The 16,445-nt window shown below is 44.0% G+C and overlaps 1 protein-coding gene across 1 annotated transcript in view; it reads right to left on the bottom strand.

Moving 5' to 3' along the window:
- Positions 1-358: 358 nt before the first annotated feature.
- Positions 359-16,445, bottom strand: part of COMTD1 (catechol-O-methyltransferase domain containing 1) — a 581,650-nt gene continuing 565,563 nt past the window's right edge. Inside the window, exon 7 of the mRNA XM_081329758.1 lies at positions 359-892. Within this exon, the coding sequence (XP_081185884.1) occupies positions 650-892 (243 nt within the window). The 3' untranslated portion in view covers positions 359-649. The remainder of the gene's footprint in view (positions 893-16,445) is intronic.

Genomic DNA, 16,445 nt, shown 5'->3' on the forward strand with positions numbered 1-16,445 from the left:
ATTTTATTAAAAAGGAAAACCTTTTGTTTGTTGGACAAAGAACTACTAGATTCCTTTTGAGCTGTTGGGTTGAGACAGAGTAAGTAGCCTGAAGTCATCCAGTGAATCTTATGCTTTCGCCACCCACAAAACTTTCCTTTCCAGATAAAGTCCTTGAGGTCTACATTCTCCCGGTCCTTCTGATTCCTACAACCCTAAAAATGTTGACAACAATGACATGTCAGTTCAGGCTGTAGCCTGACCCATACAGTACATAACACAATCCTCCTTGGAATATTGCTACATACAGTTAAATCAATGCATTTATTACTGGGCTGCCAGTATGAAATTAAAAAAAACCCTTTCAGATGACTCGCCTGGTGCGCCAGTTGCGTCCCTATCTGGACCGAGACGCCCTACGCACAGTTACTCATGCGCTTGTTACCTCCCGTCTGGACTACTGTAACGCTCTCTACATGGGGCTGCCCTTGAAGACCACTCGGAGGCTTCAACTGGTGCAGAATGCGGCCGCGCGAGTTGTAATGGGGGTCTCCCGATACTCCCATGTAACACCTCTACTCCGCGAGCTGCATTGGCTTCCGGTTGCCCTCCGGGTGAAATTCAAGGTGCTGGTTATTACCTATAAAGCCCTACATGGCCTGGGTCCGGGCTATTTGAGGGAACACCTGCTGCCGGCATCAAACGCCCTTCGCCCAGTGCGCTCCCACAGGGAGGGTCTGCTCAGGGTGCCGCCGGTGAGAGATTGCCGGCGGGTGACACCCAGGGATAGGGCCTTCTCAGTGGGAGCGCCTGCCCTCTGGAACCAGCTGCCAGTGGAGCTGAGGACTGCCCCCAACCTCCCGTCATTCCGCCGGGGCCTGAAGACCTGGCTCTTTGAGCTCTCGGGCCCAGGCTGAGGAGAAATTTTTAATTGGGGTTTTAAGTATACAGGGTCAATTTAATATTTTTTAATTTGGTTTTTTTTTAACTTTTGTATGGTGGATTTTTTAATTTCCTGTAAACCGCCCTGAGTCCTCAGGGAATAGGGCGGTATATAAATGTAACTAAATAAATAAATAAATAAACTTGTTTCAACTCGGTATGGTACTTCTTGCCCTGATAATATTCTTCACACATAGAGAAATTCGTTCTGAACAGAAGAAATGACTGCAAAGGACTACAAAGGATATGCTTGGGATTGTTGCTTTTTCCAAAGACACCGTGGCCCTTTCGTGACTCTCCTCCAATAGTTTGGCTTGAGGGTAGCTGTCAATACTCGTCCTGCAGCGTGCAGAACAACGGCCGGACAGGAACGAGAGACGACCCACAAAGGATTGTATGTGCTTTATTCTTCTTTGCAGCAACCCGAAGCAGGAAAACAAAGTCAGCGTTGGCCGCTACCCGCAACCAACGCTGCTAAATACATGCCTATGGCACACGCCCATACCCCACCCAAACACGCCCACATACTCCCAATCCCTATATACACCCCTCCCCTCCCCGGCAGAGCCTTTTGCTTCTCGCTCCCTTTCCGGCAGGTAAGCTCGCACCCAAAGCCCTCCACCACCTTGCCCCACCCCCACGCCCCATCCCAAAATGGGCCCCACCCGGCCCTGGGCCCCTTCATGGCCAACAGCGTCCAGCCCCTGTAGCCAACCGGGTGCCAGCTCCGACACAGGTACCGCAGTGGGAACGAGCCCGTCCCCCGACGAAAAGGCTGCGGGGCCTGCCGGCACCTGGGCAGGGCTGTCCCGCGCCTGCGCGCGCTGCACAGCTGCTCCGGATAGACCTGCCGCGCAGAGAGACTGTAGCTGAAGCCTCGCTGTCTGTTGGGTCTGCGGGCCTTTCCCCCGCTCAAAACAGCGGTCCTGTAGCAAGAGAGGGGCTCCCGGGGCTGCAACCGCCGTCTGGTGGCTGTGCGCAGCCGTGCCAGCCGCCGCAGCTTCCTTGCCGGCTCCGCCGTCAACCGGCATGTCCTGCGCCTGCACGGCGACAAATGGGAGTTCCGCCGGCAGCAGCGCGGCCGGCTGCCACGGAATGGCCGTCCGGTGACTCTCCTGGGCCAGGGAGGAGCGGGGCGGTCCACGGGAGTCTGTCGAGCCGTCAGGGCATCCGGCAACCAGGTCAGGAAGGGCCGTAGGGGAGGGGAGGGCCCCTGTTGAATGTCGGCCCCGTGGGGCCCGACAGTAGATTCTTCAGACTTCTGACAAAAGTCAAGCTGCGCTACAGGGTATATATAAAATGTGTGAGTTCATGCTTGGATTTTTCCACTATGGAGATAGAAATTTTCCAGGATTGTAGCTTTATTTATTTTTAAAAAGAGCCCTGAAACACCTCACAAACCCCGCGTTGTGGTTTTTGCCTGCAAAAGAAGTGGGTGCCCAGCTCTCGGAGGTCCACATGCAAGAAATCTAGACACAAAGAACGCAAAGCTCTCTGTCCCCCCAGCCTTGTCCCTCACGTGGTGACCCACACCCTGGAAGTGAGCTTTGGTGGAGACACAGTCGTCAGAGGAGCCGTTCCTTCCCAGCTACTCTCCTTCCTTGCACACAGGCTTCCCCTGCTGGGCTTTCTCCCTGTGCTCCTCTGGACCTGCTTGGTGTCTGGGGCAAGAGCCGGGCTTAGCTGGAGACCACGTCCCTTGGAACGGATTGTGTTCATCAGCCTCATCGCCGACTCTTTCCCAACCGTCTTCCCCTTGTGGCTTCCGAGCACCCAGGCTGGGCCACACCCAGAGCAGAACCAGGTGGGTCTTCCAGCAAAATACGCCACAAGGTTTTGAAATCCAGAAATGCCACAGTGGTGGTACGCTAGCAAAGGAGCCTCAAGCATTTCATAATAGTTTCTAAAAATTTATTCTGCTTTTATTATTTTTACAAAAAACTCAAGTTGGAGAACATACCTAATATTTCTTCCTCCTTCTGTTTTACCCAAAGCAACAACCCTGAGTTGAGCTGAATCAAACTGATGGGCCCAAAATCACTATGGCTGCCATGGCTAAGGTGGGACTAGAACTCACAGCCTCCTGGCTCCCCCACTCGACCTGTGGCTGGGCACCTGAGAGAAATGTCACCTTGAGGCTAAGATATTAGCCAGCTCAAACTCCAGCCATCTCTTCAACCCATAGGCCACACCTGTGTGAATTTTCTTTATATTACAAAGAGCACATCTGTCCACAACCACAGTGCTGTCAACATGACAAAATGTGTGTCATAAGATCTCAACGCAAGCCCCACCCTTTCATCCTTGCATTGCAATATTGCATGAAAGTGTTTAAAGGGCAGAGTTCGCATCACAACGTTATGATCCACGATGGGCCACCTGCCCCCCCCCCCTTCACCAACCTTGTGGATGCTTCAATGCGCTCAATCCCAAGCTCAGGGGCTAACAGGCAGCCGACCTCCTCGTCACCGCTCACCTCCTCACAAACGTCTCTTTTATTAACATTTTTTTTAAAATAAAGTTTTTATTTTACAGTATTTCCAAAGTTAAAATACAAACTCAATTGTCCTTTTAAATTTCCTCAGTGGGATATAAACGCCCAGTTCAGGACATCTTTGGGTGGTGTTTTGATTCAAGGGTGTCCATGGGGGACAGTCCAAAGGCAAGATGGCACCCAGAACCACATCAACAAAACTCTTTCCCTTTTTAACATGTGTTGTATATAAAAAGGATGGGGCTTTCGGCGCCTAATGCCAGATGCCATTTTGACTTTTCGATTGCCCCCTGTGTACCCCCCCTCCTCCCCATCCAGCAGGGACCTGGGCTGACTGAGGTGTGAGAGGAAGCTCCCTTACCTAGGACGGTATATTGGGGTACGAGGCTGTGTGTGGTCCTCAGGGCATCTCTAAATGAAGCCAAGCTTCCTTAATAAAATCCCAGAGAGGGTTGCCAGGGCTTTTGCTTGAGTGAGATTCTATAACTGAGAAAATATGTTTCCAAAATTTCTTCCTCTTTTGCTTTAAAAAAATCACCAAAATGCTACAAATTGTATTAGGAAAAATAAATGCATTGAAGCGTTCAACTCTGCCAAATTAAAGCAAGTGGTACCGTCACCATCCCTTCCGGAAAGTGAGAGTTGCAACAAGGATGAAGAATTGGTGGGACGCCTCCAGACGTTGGAATTATAAAATCATAAGGCTGGAAGGCGCCTTGGAGGTCTTCCAGTCCACACAGACACATCCCGCCCAAGGCAGGACGCCGTATACCACCCTGGACAAAAAGGCGGTTCAATCTTTTCTTGAAGACCTCCACCGATGGAGCCCCCAGAACACCTGGAGGTCAGATGTTCCGCAGATCGATCGTTCTCCCTGTCAGGAAATCCCTCCTTATTTCCAGGTTTGATCTCCCTCTGATGAGCTTCCGCCTGTGGCTTCTTGTGCTGCCCTCAGGTTCTGTGGAGAACGGATTGACCACCCCATCTCTGTGACAGCCCCTCAAGTATCGGAAGACGGCCATGAAATCCTATTTCTATCTTGGCCAAGTCCTGTGGCAGAAGCCTCTCTTACGGGCTTAGGAAGGCTTAATTTCTTATTAATTCATCAGAGGGCGTATGGCTGGCAATATTTTTGTTTGCAAATGGGACTTAAATTAATTAAGCAATTAAATTATTTAAATTACAACCAATTATATTAATTATATAAACACAATATAATTAATTATATTAGTTAATCATTAATTAATTGATTAAAGAGGAAATTTAGTGTAGCGGTTATGGTGTTGGCCTGAAAGTCAGGAGAGAGTGAATTGTAGTCCCGTCTCAGGCAGGAAAGCTGGATGGGCCAGTCACAATCTTTCTCAGCCCAACCTACCTCACAGGGCTGGTTTTGCAGGGAAAATAGGAGGAAGAAAGTAATGCAGGTGACGTTTTTAGAAATCTAATTAAAAATGTGTTTTTTTGGTAAACCTTTGCAAAATCTCTCCAGTTAATATTAAATGCTGCCTTACGTGTCCCTCTCAGTCATTGGTTAAATGAAGGCAGGACTTCACAATTTTGGGAGTTTTGCAAGAGTGAATCTTTGATTGAGGCACAATTTGGCTGATTGTGTAGGCAGGCCTCCTGTGATGAATGCCCTGAGTAATGTTGCAGTCTGAACGTTACACTGGGAAAAGCGTGTCGTACTAAGTCTGGCTGCCATTGGAGGAGAAGGCCGACACGACATGGACTGATGGAAGACAGTTGCCCCATCCTCAGTGCGGTCTGGTCTTGCATCATAGGAAATGACCACATTTGTTTGAGTGTATTGAGCCAATTTCCCTCCGTCTTTCTAAATGTATCACACTTGAGAGATTTCCTCTATTTATCTAAAATGCAAACCTGTCAGCTGTTGCTTGACACTGGAACCAACTTCTCCGTACATAACTGTTGGGCTGAGTTTGTAAACAAGCCCGAATGGGAGTTTACTCTTGGGAATGACTAGGCACTTCCGTGTGTCCGTTCTAGATCATTCCTGTAGAAAACACATGACAGGTCTGGGATTTTTTAAAAATCTCCACGATCGTTTCTTGACTTTCAACAAATCACTGGCAATTTATAATCTTTACAAACATGCTTAGCTCCACCAGCAGCCTCATTTTATTTCCCCAGGAACTGTGCCTTCTAGTGTCAGGACCCACCCCAAACCACGTCTTAGAAAGACAAGACTCTTGGAGCCAAATCTAGTCCAAAAGGAATCTTTACTATGACATGCTTGGTTGTAGGAATACAAGACAGGACTTAATATTGTTCTACAAGCTAAAACCTTATAAAGCAGACATGTCAAACACAAGGCCCAGGGGCCAGATCCGGCCCGCGAAGTGGTTTCATGTGGCCCGCGAAGCGGTTCCTGGAAGCAGTGAGGGAACGGCCCCCACTGCCTTGGCCCTGGCCCAGAGACCCTCCTTCTGCCAGAGACCCTCAGATCTGTCCCACTCCTGCCCAGGCCCCCATAGGCACCCTTGATGCGAACGATGTAGAGCTGGCCACGCCCACCCAGTAGGCCATATGCACTTTAGCCACACCCACCCAGTAGGCCACGCCCACCCGGCCCCCTGAGGGCAACCGCAATGCTGATGCGGCCCTCAATGAAATTGAGTTTGACACCCCTGTTATAAAGAGTTCCCGGTTCAACCCCCCCTTAACCCCATTTGGTCAGCCCCCCCATCATTTACCTCGTATCATCCCCTCTCGTGGGAAAAAAGAACTTAGGACCTTTTATGTTTATTGCTCTCTTCCGTGACACAAGCCAGATGCTACCTACCCTAGCCCTTCCTTTTGTTCCCCCCAGTTCAAAAGGCTTCTCTTTTCCTTTGAAATGCCTAATACAGGCTCAATACACATTGGTTCCCTCCTCCTCGGGAGATGGCAGAATCCAGGAACAACGTTTTAAGCATACATTTATGAATATGATATAAATGGATTCTGACATCCAGAGTGATCCATCCACAGTTTGGCCAAAATAACAGAATGAGAATGGACTTTAAACCACATTAACAATGGCTGGGAGATACTCTGTGAAAATGCAGGAAGGAGTAAAAATAAAGCAGTTCCACCTACTAGACAGGTGAGCATCTCTAATCTAGTGAGTGTCTTGCTGACAATTCAACAGCTAGGAATCACGCACACTGCACAGAGTGAGGGGCATCGCTTGTGCAGCTCGCTCCAGCCCTCCAATTTCCAACCATTTCCCTCCAATTTCCCTTTTCCTTCTCTGTTTAAGTCATTATGAATAAGAGAGATATAAATAAGAGTCTTCGTAATTATTCTAAAAACCCCTATTTCAGGGTTTCAAGCTCAATAATGTGTAAATGTTTGAACTAAATAAGGAAATAGCCAAGTGGATATGAGTCATTTTTAAGAGAGGAAACTTCTCAGCATGTGCTGCATGAAAGGTGGGTCCTCTTTTGTTCCTGCGTTTCCTGTGTGGAAGAGAAACAAAATTCTCACGGGCAAGAATCTCAAGATTTGTTAGATGATTAGTGCCAGCCATTGGCAGTTCCCCAAAAAGGTCATCAGATGGAGGCAAAGAGGCTTCTTTGCTTCCACTGATGAGCCAAGGGTCCCAGACCCGACAGCCCCATTGGTGAGAGAGTTTTATGGTCAGGGAGGGACCAAGACCCCCCATAAATACCTCTGCACGAGGGGCTGTTCTTTGTTCTAGTTTCTAGTTTCTAGCTTCTAGTTCTAGTTCCTATTCTCTTAGTCTTTCTGTTTTAGTCATGTAATGCTAGCTTGTTTTCTTTTCTTTTATTTCTCTCTCACATGCAGGCATGAATGCTTTCATGCCAAGTATTTCTTTCTCTTTGATCTATCATGAATAAAGCTAATATGATTGCATCTCTGCGTGATGCCTTTGCTTGGAAGCTCCTTTAACGATTCACTCGTGAGAACACCTCACAAGATTGCTACAGAAAATAAGTTGGAAATGAGATGTCAGACATTTAGCACCTTCAACCTCCTGGTCAGCTGGGAATCAAGGATATTCCCTGGGGAAAAGTATCAGTAGAAAAAGGGTGCCCAGTTTTTCTCCCAAAGTAAACTACCAATATTAATACTATGCAGTAATTTCTCCACGCGCCCATCCGGTAAGTAAATATAATGTTTAACCTTACTTTCATGACCCTTGAGAAAAAAAGAACTAATAGCTTTGTGTGGTGCTTTCCCACAATAATAGCCCTCCAAGGCTCATCTTTGGACAATGTTTTGTCATCTGCCATGACTAAAAATGATGCCTCTAGCTGGGGCACAATACAAAATAGTGACAAAAGCCTCTACGTTTCTTGTTCCTTTTCAGCCAAGTCAGGTAAAGTGCCATTGGCTCTAATATTTGCTCCCTTTAAAGAGTTTCTGGAATTTTTCACAGTCACATTTCATTGTCATCATCTCCAAATTTAACTCATTGCTTCTATGTAAAAAAAAAAAATTAGAGACAATTTTTTTTAAAAAAACGCACCACTTTCAACCCAGAATCTGCAGGGTTTCCATTTCTAATTTCCCTCTACTGAGCAAATTGTCTATTTACTCTTTGCTCTCTGTTTCTGAGTGAGAAAGCAGCCCATAAAAGGACAACTTATGCAAGAACCTTTCATGAGAACTTATTGTTGAGGGATTTTTGAAATGGCAGCAACGCCACTTCCATCCAGAGGGTCACCCAAAACATGTAAAACTATGATTATCTCTGCAGGAGCCACACTGGTTCTCCTTCAGCAAGACTTCTTCTTAGTCATTTTTCTTTGATGACTAGTTCTCTTGGCATGTATATGTTATATCATTCGCCACTTAACCTCTGAGTCATTTTTAAAAATCAGTGTCACCTCAACTACCACCTTCCAGACACACTAGCCCTGTTCCTGATTTGAGAACAAGTGATATATTTTGGCTAGCAATTTCATATTTGGTTTCTTTAAGAACTTTTCCATAGATGCCACCAAGACAGAGTGATTTATTATTTTATAGTCTCTCGTGATATCCTAGATTAATTTTCTCATGTTGCTTCAATTTGCTTTTGGTTTTCTGATTCCTCCTTGGAAAAAAAAATAGAATAGGGATCTCTTTTATATTCTACAGTAAAGAGAGAGGCAAAGAATTAATTCGTTCATGATCACCACTTGAGATTTAGGCTTGCCTCGCCTTTGATAAGTTCTGGGATCCACTCTTGTAACCCAACAGTTTAGCTAACTTTATTTAGCTTTGTTTGTCATAGCCTGAGTATAAATTTTTTGCAGGTCTACATGAGGATAAAATCCTCTATTATTATTAAAAACAACAACAACCCCACTTTATTTGCCTCCTTGATTTCTTTCCCTAAATTAGGTCTAACCCCATTACAGGTATTTGATCAGATACTCAAGTGCTTTCTCCAGAATCTAATTTATGATCGTGGCTAATAGTGTCACTTACAGAAATTCTGTGAAGGAATCCAATTTTCCACTGCTTCCCACTGTCCAGGTCCTCTTTTGACAGAAACAGTTGGACCTTCCCAGGCCCTTCTGTGGTGTTCCTGTTCTACTCCACTCCGCTTCTAATGTTTGCACAAAAACACTACATTGCACACTTTTTCAAGTGCTCTGGCTTTCCCCCTCTTGACTGTCATAGTCCTCCATTAATTTATTTGCCAAATTGGATCTATCCTTCACAATATTTCCTGAAATATCTACATCTTTCCAGATGAGAAATAGCCCAACATCTGCTATCCTTCCTCCAAGAATTGGTTTAAAAACTGCTATACCACCTTGCCTAGGTTAACATCTTTGACATGCCGGACAAGATAACATTTTTCTCAAAAATATTTTGATGTGTCTCATGATTCTCTCCTTTTCTTCCCCCCCCCCCCAACAAGTTGCTAAGACAAAACATAGGACGGGACCTTTGGGGAGGAGGAGATTGCAAGCTTGTGCAAGCTTCTTTGAAAGGAGCAAGAGAAACTTTCCAGATGGCCAGCTTGTCCCATGTAAGCCTGCCTAGATTAAATGTACTTGGGTTAGTTTGTGAATATTTCTATCTCTGCATTTCCAAGCTGATTTAGTGTGGGAGGATGCTGGAATATTTCCTGAACAGACTAACCAACTCACCAAATAAAAGAATTGACAGTTATCACTTGTATCAACCCACAGGTTTTCTGCGTTGCATTTATTTATTTATTTATTTATTTATTTATTTATTTATTTATTTATTTATTTATTTATTAAATTTTTATACCGCCCTTCTCCCGAAGGACTCAGGGCGGTGTACAGGGCAATAAATATCAAAATGTAAATACAAAAGTTAAAAAAGAGTTAAAAAGAATTAAATAATTATGCCCAATATAATACAATAATAAAACTGTGTTAAAACTAAATCCAACCCCAAACCCATCAGACCAGGCCAGATTGTTCAAATAAATAAGTTTTTATAAGTTTTACCTTGCTAGGGAACAGCCCCCCTTCAATAAACAATCAGTCAATAGGTTCCATTTCCTTGCCCCTTACCACCTGCCTGCTTATTTCCTGCAGACATAACTCTGACCCTTCGAAGGCTAGCTAGCTGGATTGTGTAAAAGGCCATCTGGGGGTGTTCTGTGTGCAGAGGACATGAAGAGCCTGAGAAAGGCTTGAAGAAGCGTGGCCAGTCCAGAACGGAGAACTGTTTTGCTATGAATGGATTTGCTCCTCTCTCGTATATTCTAGCTGAGCAATAAGGACTCTTCGTTTCCTGCTTATAGAAAGGCAGAAATAGAAATCCTTGGGAAGCTAACTGGTCAGGGGAATGGACAGCTGACAGAGCAGAAATGGAAGGGGAAGCGAGGACCTCTGAAGCACTGTGGGTAGAAAACTCTTGTGGATCAAAATAGAAACTTTGGTTTGCAGAAACACCTCTGTTTTACACAAAAACATCCATGCAGGGCTTCCAGTCAGCAATAAGTGTAGATGCTCTCTTTTCCCTGATTAAAGAAATCAATTTGGCCATCTCAGCAAATTCCATCTTTTTTTTACCAACAATTCTTCCACCATAAATATTACCAAATCTTTCCATCTTTGGACGCGCAATAATTCTGGTGTGGTTATCATATACAAAAATAAACTTCCATGACTTTTTTTCCCAAATGTTTCTCCATCTATTCCAAAAGGAAAAACTTTGGTCTTAATTGTATATTAATCTTTAAAGTCGTCTGGATCAGTGTATGCAGAAATCCAAAATTGTCTAGCTGTTTTAACACCAAGGAATCAAAATAAACAAGAAAAAAAAGAAAGTGGACATCTTTTTGCAAGAGGTTGGATTAGAAGACCGTCAAGGTTCCTCCTAGCCCCAGGAGTGTATGATGTTCCTCTGTATTTCCAGCAACGTAGGGTGGGCCTACCTGGTCCAGACGCTTTTCCTGGTTTAATCGTTTTTATAGCTTCAGAAACTTCCTGATTGTTATGGGTCCATTCATAATCTGCCTTTGTTCCACTGTTAACCTCAATACATTTTGGCTTTTTTTTAAGATATTCATCTATTTTCTCCAGAGAGACATTTTATCTTTTATACTAGTGGGAATAATATTGATGAAATGCTGTTTTGAACTGCTACATTATCGATATTATATTAATACATTTTCCTTTTGTAGTTTCAATATTTTTTCTTTTGCAAGCTCATCTGTTTTGCTTTATAAATTTCATTTTTTCCCCATTTCTAATAATAATAATAATAATAATAATAATAATAATAATAATAATAATAATAATAATAATAATAATAATAATAATGTAGTTGGAAGGGATCTTGGAGGTCATCTAGTCCAACCCCCTGCTCAGGCAGGAAACCTTATACCATTTCAGGCAAATGGCTGTCCGGTCTCTTCTTAAAAACTTCCAGGGTTGGAGCATTCACCACTTCTGGAGGCAGGTTGTTCCACTGGTTAATTGTTCTAACTGTCAGGAAGTTTCTCCTTAGTTCCAGGTTGCTTCTCTCCTTGACTAGTTTCCATCCGTTGCTTCTTGTCCTGCTTTCAGGTGCTTTGGAGAATAGCTTGGCTCCCTCTTCTTTGGGGCAGCCCCTGAGATACTGGAAGGCTGCTATCATGTCACCCCTCACTCTTCTCTTTGTTAAACTACACATACCCAATTCCAGCAACCGTTCCCTATATGTTTTAGCCTCCAGTCCCCCGATCATCTTTGTTGCTCTTCTCTGTACTCTTTCTAGAGTCTCGACATCTTTTTTACATCTCTTACTATTAACATAGATAACTGTCATTGTGAAAGCTTAATTTGTTAAGAAATATCTTCTCTGGAAATGTATTTAATTCCCTTTTTCTATATCTCATCTAAAATAGCTTGTGTTTTCTCTTGCCTCTTTCCTTCTGAGTTTGCTATTTTGTTGTATATAACCTCCAATAAAAGCTTTACTTCCATCTCAAATCATTCTTAAATCAATATCTTTGTCTAAATTATTTTCAATCAAACTCTTCTTTTCACAATCCTTCTCTATTGCTCCTCTCTGTAGCAACGTTTCATTTAGTCTCCATCTAAAAGAACTGGATTTCCTTCCACAGACCAAACTCAAAGGACTATGATTCAAAAAGTATCGGGTGGTAACTCTGTTTTAGAAACCTTAGTAGCCAACCACTCTGAAATCCAGATCATATCTTTTTCTTGAAAAGGATGTATGTCTTTCAGAAGAATAGGTGTCGCCATTTTTGAATTGCCATTTTTCTGTCTCCCTGGCCTATACCAATGAGCCACAAACTGTCGATCGAATTAAAAGAAGAAAACTTTTGTTAATTTGCCTTGAGAGATTTCAATATTTTCCTTGGAAGTTTTATCTAGCTGTGCGGAGACCACTCCTGTCCAATGCCCCGTCAAATCCGGGTGAGATTCAAGGTGCTGGTGATGACCTATAAAGCCCTAAATGGCATGGGCCCGGATTATCGAAGGGAACACCTGCTGCCAGCGTCAATTTCCCATCGTCCTGTGCGCTCCCACAGGGAGGGCCTCCTCAGGGTACCGCCGGTCAAGGATTGCCGACGGGCGATCCCCAGGGGGAGGAGGGCGTTCTCTGTGGGCGCGCCTGCCCTATGGAATCAACTGCCAACGGAACTCCGGACTGCCCCCGACCTTCGTTCATTTCGCCGGGACCTAAAAACCTTGGCTCTTTGAGCTATCTGGTCTGGACTGAGGGGTTTTAATGTTTTTAAATTGTGATTTTAATTTTTTGCGGCTCGACTTCATTTAATTTAATTTTAATTTTATATTGGATTGTTTTTAAATTTTGCCTTGTAAACCGCCCTGAGTCCTTTGGGAATAGGGCGGTATATAAACCGAATAAATAAATAAATAAATAAATAAACCCCAATTTTCATAAGGGAAAAACACACATGTATCATTCTGATTCTATCTTGACTTGCTGAAAACAGCTCAGCCAGGAAGAAGAAGGGCCAGCCCTTCCTTGGATCCAGGCTACATTGAGTCCCTTTGGGCCAGCCCCTTCCTCCCAACTGTCGCTGCTGCTGCTGTGGAGGTTAAATTCCTCACGAGAGAGAGAGAGAGAGAGAGAGAGAGAGAGAGAGAGAGAGAGAGACAGAGAGAGACAGAGACAGAGACAGAGACAGAGACAGAGACAGACAGAGAGACAGAGAGACAGAGAGAGATAAATAGAGAGAGAGAGAGAGAGAGAGAGAGATAAATAGAGAGAGAGAGAGAGAGAGAGAGAGAGAGAGAGACAGAGAGAGAGAGACAGAGAGACAGAGAGACAGAGAGAAAAGGAGATCTACAATACATGCGATAACAAAGGAATAAGTATTAAAAAAAAAACCAAAAGAGGAGAAAGTTGACTATGTTCGTTGTTGCTTCATCATCTAACAGTCTTGGGGTGAGTGGCATAACAACGCCAAAATCCTTCCATGTTTACAAGCCTTCAGAAAAGTAAAAGTTGATTCCAAGTACACATAAGATGATAGTTAGAAGTTGTGCTCCACCCTCATCTCCCGGCTTCGTGCTAGGAGGTCTTGCTAGGTAAGATCCTTTGAAGATTGAAGGTGTGGATCTGTCCACGGATGGTTTGAGTGGATTCAGCCAGAGTTACTGACATTGAAGCATCACAAAGAAGAACAAAAGGGAGACCAAAACAACAACAACAACAACAACAACAACAACAACAACTGATTCTCTAAAAATCAACATGTGCCAATTTTCAGGTTTCTTTTGTATGTCTTCTCCATAATGGTGTGACCGGTGACCTTATGCTTCTCTCTGTGTTCTCCGTGCTTTCAGGCTGACCTCTGGTTTTATGCTCCTTTCATGACAAGGCAGCAGCTCTTCCGCCAAGGAATAAATTCAGGGAATGAGGAGACGGACCAGGGGAGACGTGATGTGACCCACTTTAGAACAGATGCACTTTACAGCCTTGATTGCTAGGCTTAGTTATGGCCATGAGTTGAGGAATAACTGTAGAGATGCAGAGAATGACCTCTTGACCCCCGGCAGCCCCAGATTTTCTGGAAAGCGAAGGGGAAATGAGCCTTGGTGGAGCAGTGGGCTAATGCCTCCTTAAGTAACACCAGCTGCCTGCAATTAGTGCAGGTTCGAGTCCCACCAGGCTCAAGGTTGACTCAGCCTTCCATCCTTCCGAGGTAGGTAAAATGAGGACCCAGATTGTTGGGGGGCAATTAAGCTGACTTTGTAATAATGCCGCTTGGGTGTGTGTGTGTGAAAGCCCTAATAAGCAGGCATATACATAGAATGAAGGCTACTGCTAAGCTTGTAAGCCGCCCTGAGTCTTCGGAGAAGGGTGGGATATAAATGGAATTTTAAAAAAAAATGCAGGGAGGGGAGACTGGGAAGCGAGGCCTTGGGGCAGCTGCTTTCGCCTCTCCCTGTCTGGAGCTGCAGGCGGGGTGGGATTTATATTCAAATCACTGCCTGCAGAATTAAGATTCCCTCCTGTTGATGGAGGGGAGAGGCACTGGGACCCCCATCGCCTCCCCTGCCCGTTTTCAGCCTTCCAAATTTGATGGGAGGAAAGATCGTCCTTTGGCAGGGAACCTAAAGGATGCCACATGGAAGTGGCTTTGAATGAAATCTTTAGGGTGGATGTAATCCTTTACCACAGGCTGAGGAATTCTGGGAGTTGAAGTCCACAAGTCATAAAAGGGCCAGGTTTGAAGACCCCTGCTTTATCAGGTTAAATCAGGAAGTTAAGATGAGGGCAGTTTCCTTGCAACGGACGAGGGCTTCCAATTGTTCCTCTGGTTCTAATCCCAGCAGTTACGACCGACCATGCCTGAACTGAATAAGTAGCTTCTGGGAGCCATGCCAGTGGCAGGTTCTCCGATGAAACAAGCCGGGGAAGGATATTCTTAGAACGGGGAGGTGGAATTGGCACACATTCGGTTAATGAGTCTACTGTGACAAGAACAATTCTGGTCTGCAACTTAACCACTGAGGTGGCAAAGCTTTCTTTGGAGTTCACAAGAGGTTTCTGAAGAATACAATAAGCAACTTTTTCCATCAAGCAAATGTGAACTGTGAAGTTTTCTAGGCTTTAACATGTTCCTGACCAGGCTCAAGGTTGACTCAGCCTTCCATCCTTCCGAGGTAGGTAAAATGAGGACCCAGATTGTTGGGGGCAATTAAGCTGACTTTGTAATAATGCCGCTTGGGGTGTGTGTGAAAGCCCTAATAAGCAGGCGTGGCACAGCCAAACAACTTTGCTCTTTGTTGAGAGCTTTAAAATGTTTGGAAAAGAAGTAAGTAAATCCAATTACAATGACCAGGCTCTTGAAATGTAAACCAGTCCCAATATTTGTGAAGGAACTTTTTTCATACAACTTTGCTTATTACTTATTTATAAAAAACCTGCACTACTTTCTTATTTAAATAAAGAATTATATTTGATATAAAAATCCTGGCGTGGAGTAAAAAAGTGACTTCATCGGAACAGAGTATATATTGGTAAAATTTATTGGTGACCTTTAAAAATAAACTGGAATATACGTATACATTTTAAATAAATATATTGTGAAGCATTGGGTTATCTGACATTATCCTAAAAATAAATTTAAAACAATGAGCTAAATTTAACTCAGATTTAAAAAAAAACAACCCCAAACCTGAGTAATCCTTCAAACCCAACCCTTCCCTTCAGCTTCCTGCATTTCACGCTCACCTTCTTAGTTTCAATTAATACGACGGTTGCCTGCAGCAGCGCTTACTCAGCCCTTGTCACCTTCATCTCCGTTCAAGGATTAGAAGCCCTGAAGTCAAGTTTCTCTTAACTAAATCTAGATCAGCACATTGTGAAAACCATCCTTTGCAGATGTATAGCCCCATACATTTGTCTGGTCCTGGCTGAACCCCCAGCAGCCACGCTGCCCCCTTCCTCCATATTCTTGAAAACCGAGGGCCTTTTTAGCCTTCTCGTATTTCTCCCTGTGAGATTTAAAAACCCAAAGTTTGATACTCACAACTCAAAGACAAGTCTGGTTAACAAAAACAAAGATTTATTGAAAAGAAATTGAAAATAATAAAGAAAATAATAAAGAAAGAAAGCGTTTGCAAACGCGGCCTCTTAGACCCTTCCCAAGTTGGATTGGGTTCTAAGAGCGCGCCGAGCAAGTTTCAAAGCAAGCATTTATACTTTCTTTTCTCGATACATGCCCCCCCCAAGAAACTTAAGTTAGTCTTTGAAGTCATTTACATTTCTAAAAGATCTTCTTTGAACCTTTACTTCCAAAAGACTTATTGTAACAACTTCCTTACATCCGTCACTACACTATCTTGTTTTACTCACCTTCTTGAGGTGAGTATCCTTTTTAACATTTCAAAAGAACTTTGTTGATTACCATGTGTGAATTCTCTGTCTAAGCAGGAAACAGATGGCCCCCACATCTTAGTGTTACATTTGATACAATTCATTGGTGTTACATTTGGTACCATTTATAAAAGAATAACCTTTATTTATTTTCCTTTATCCCTGCCAAACCTGGCGGGGGGGAACCCCTCAAATTCGGCAAGGCTAACCTGAAGGTTAGGTT

This window comes from Vipera berus (assembly GCF_964194415.1).
Source record: "Vipera berus genome assembly, chromosome: 5".
NCBI classification, from domain to species: Eukaryota; Metazoa; Chordata; class Lepidosauria; order Squamata; family Viperidae; genus Vipera; species Vipera berus.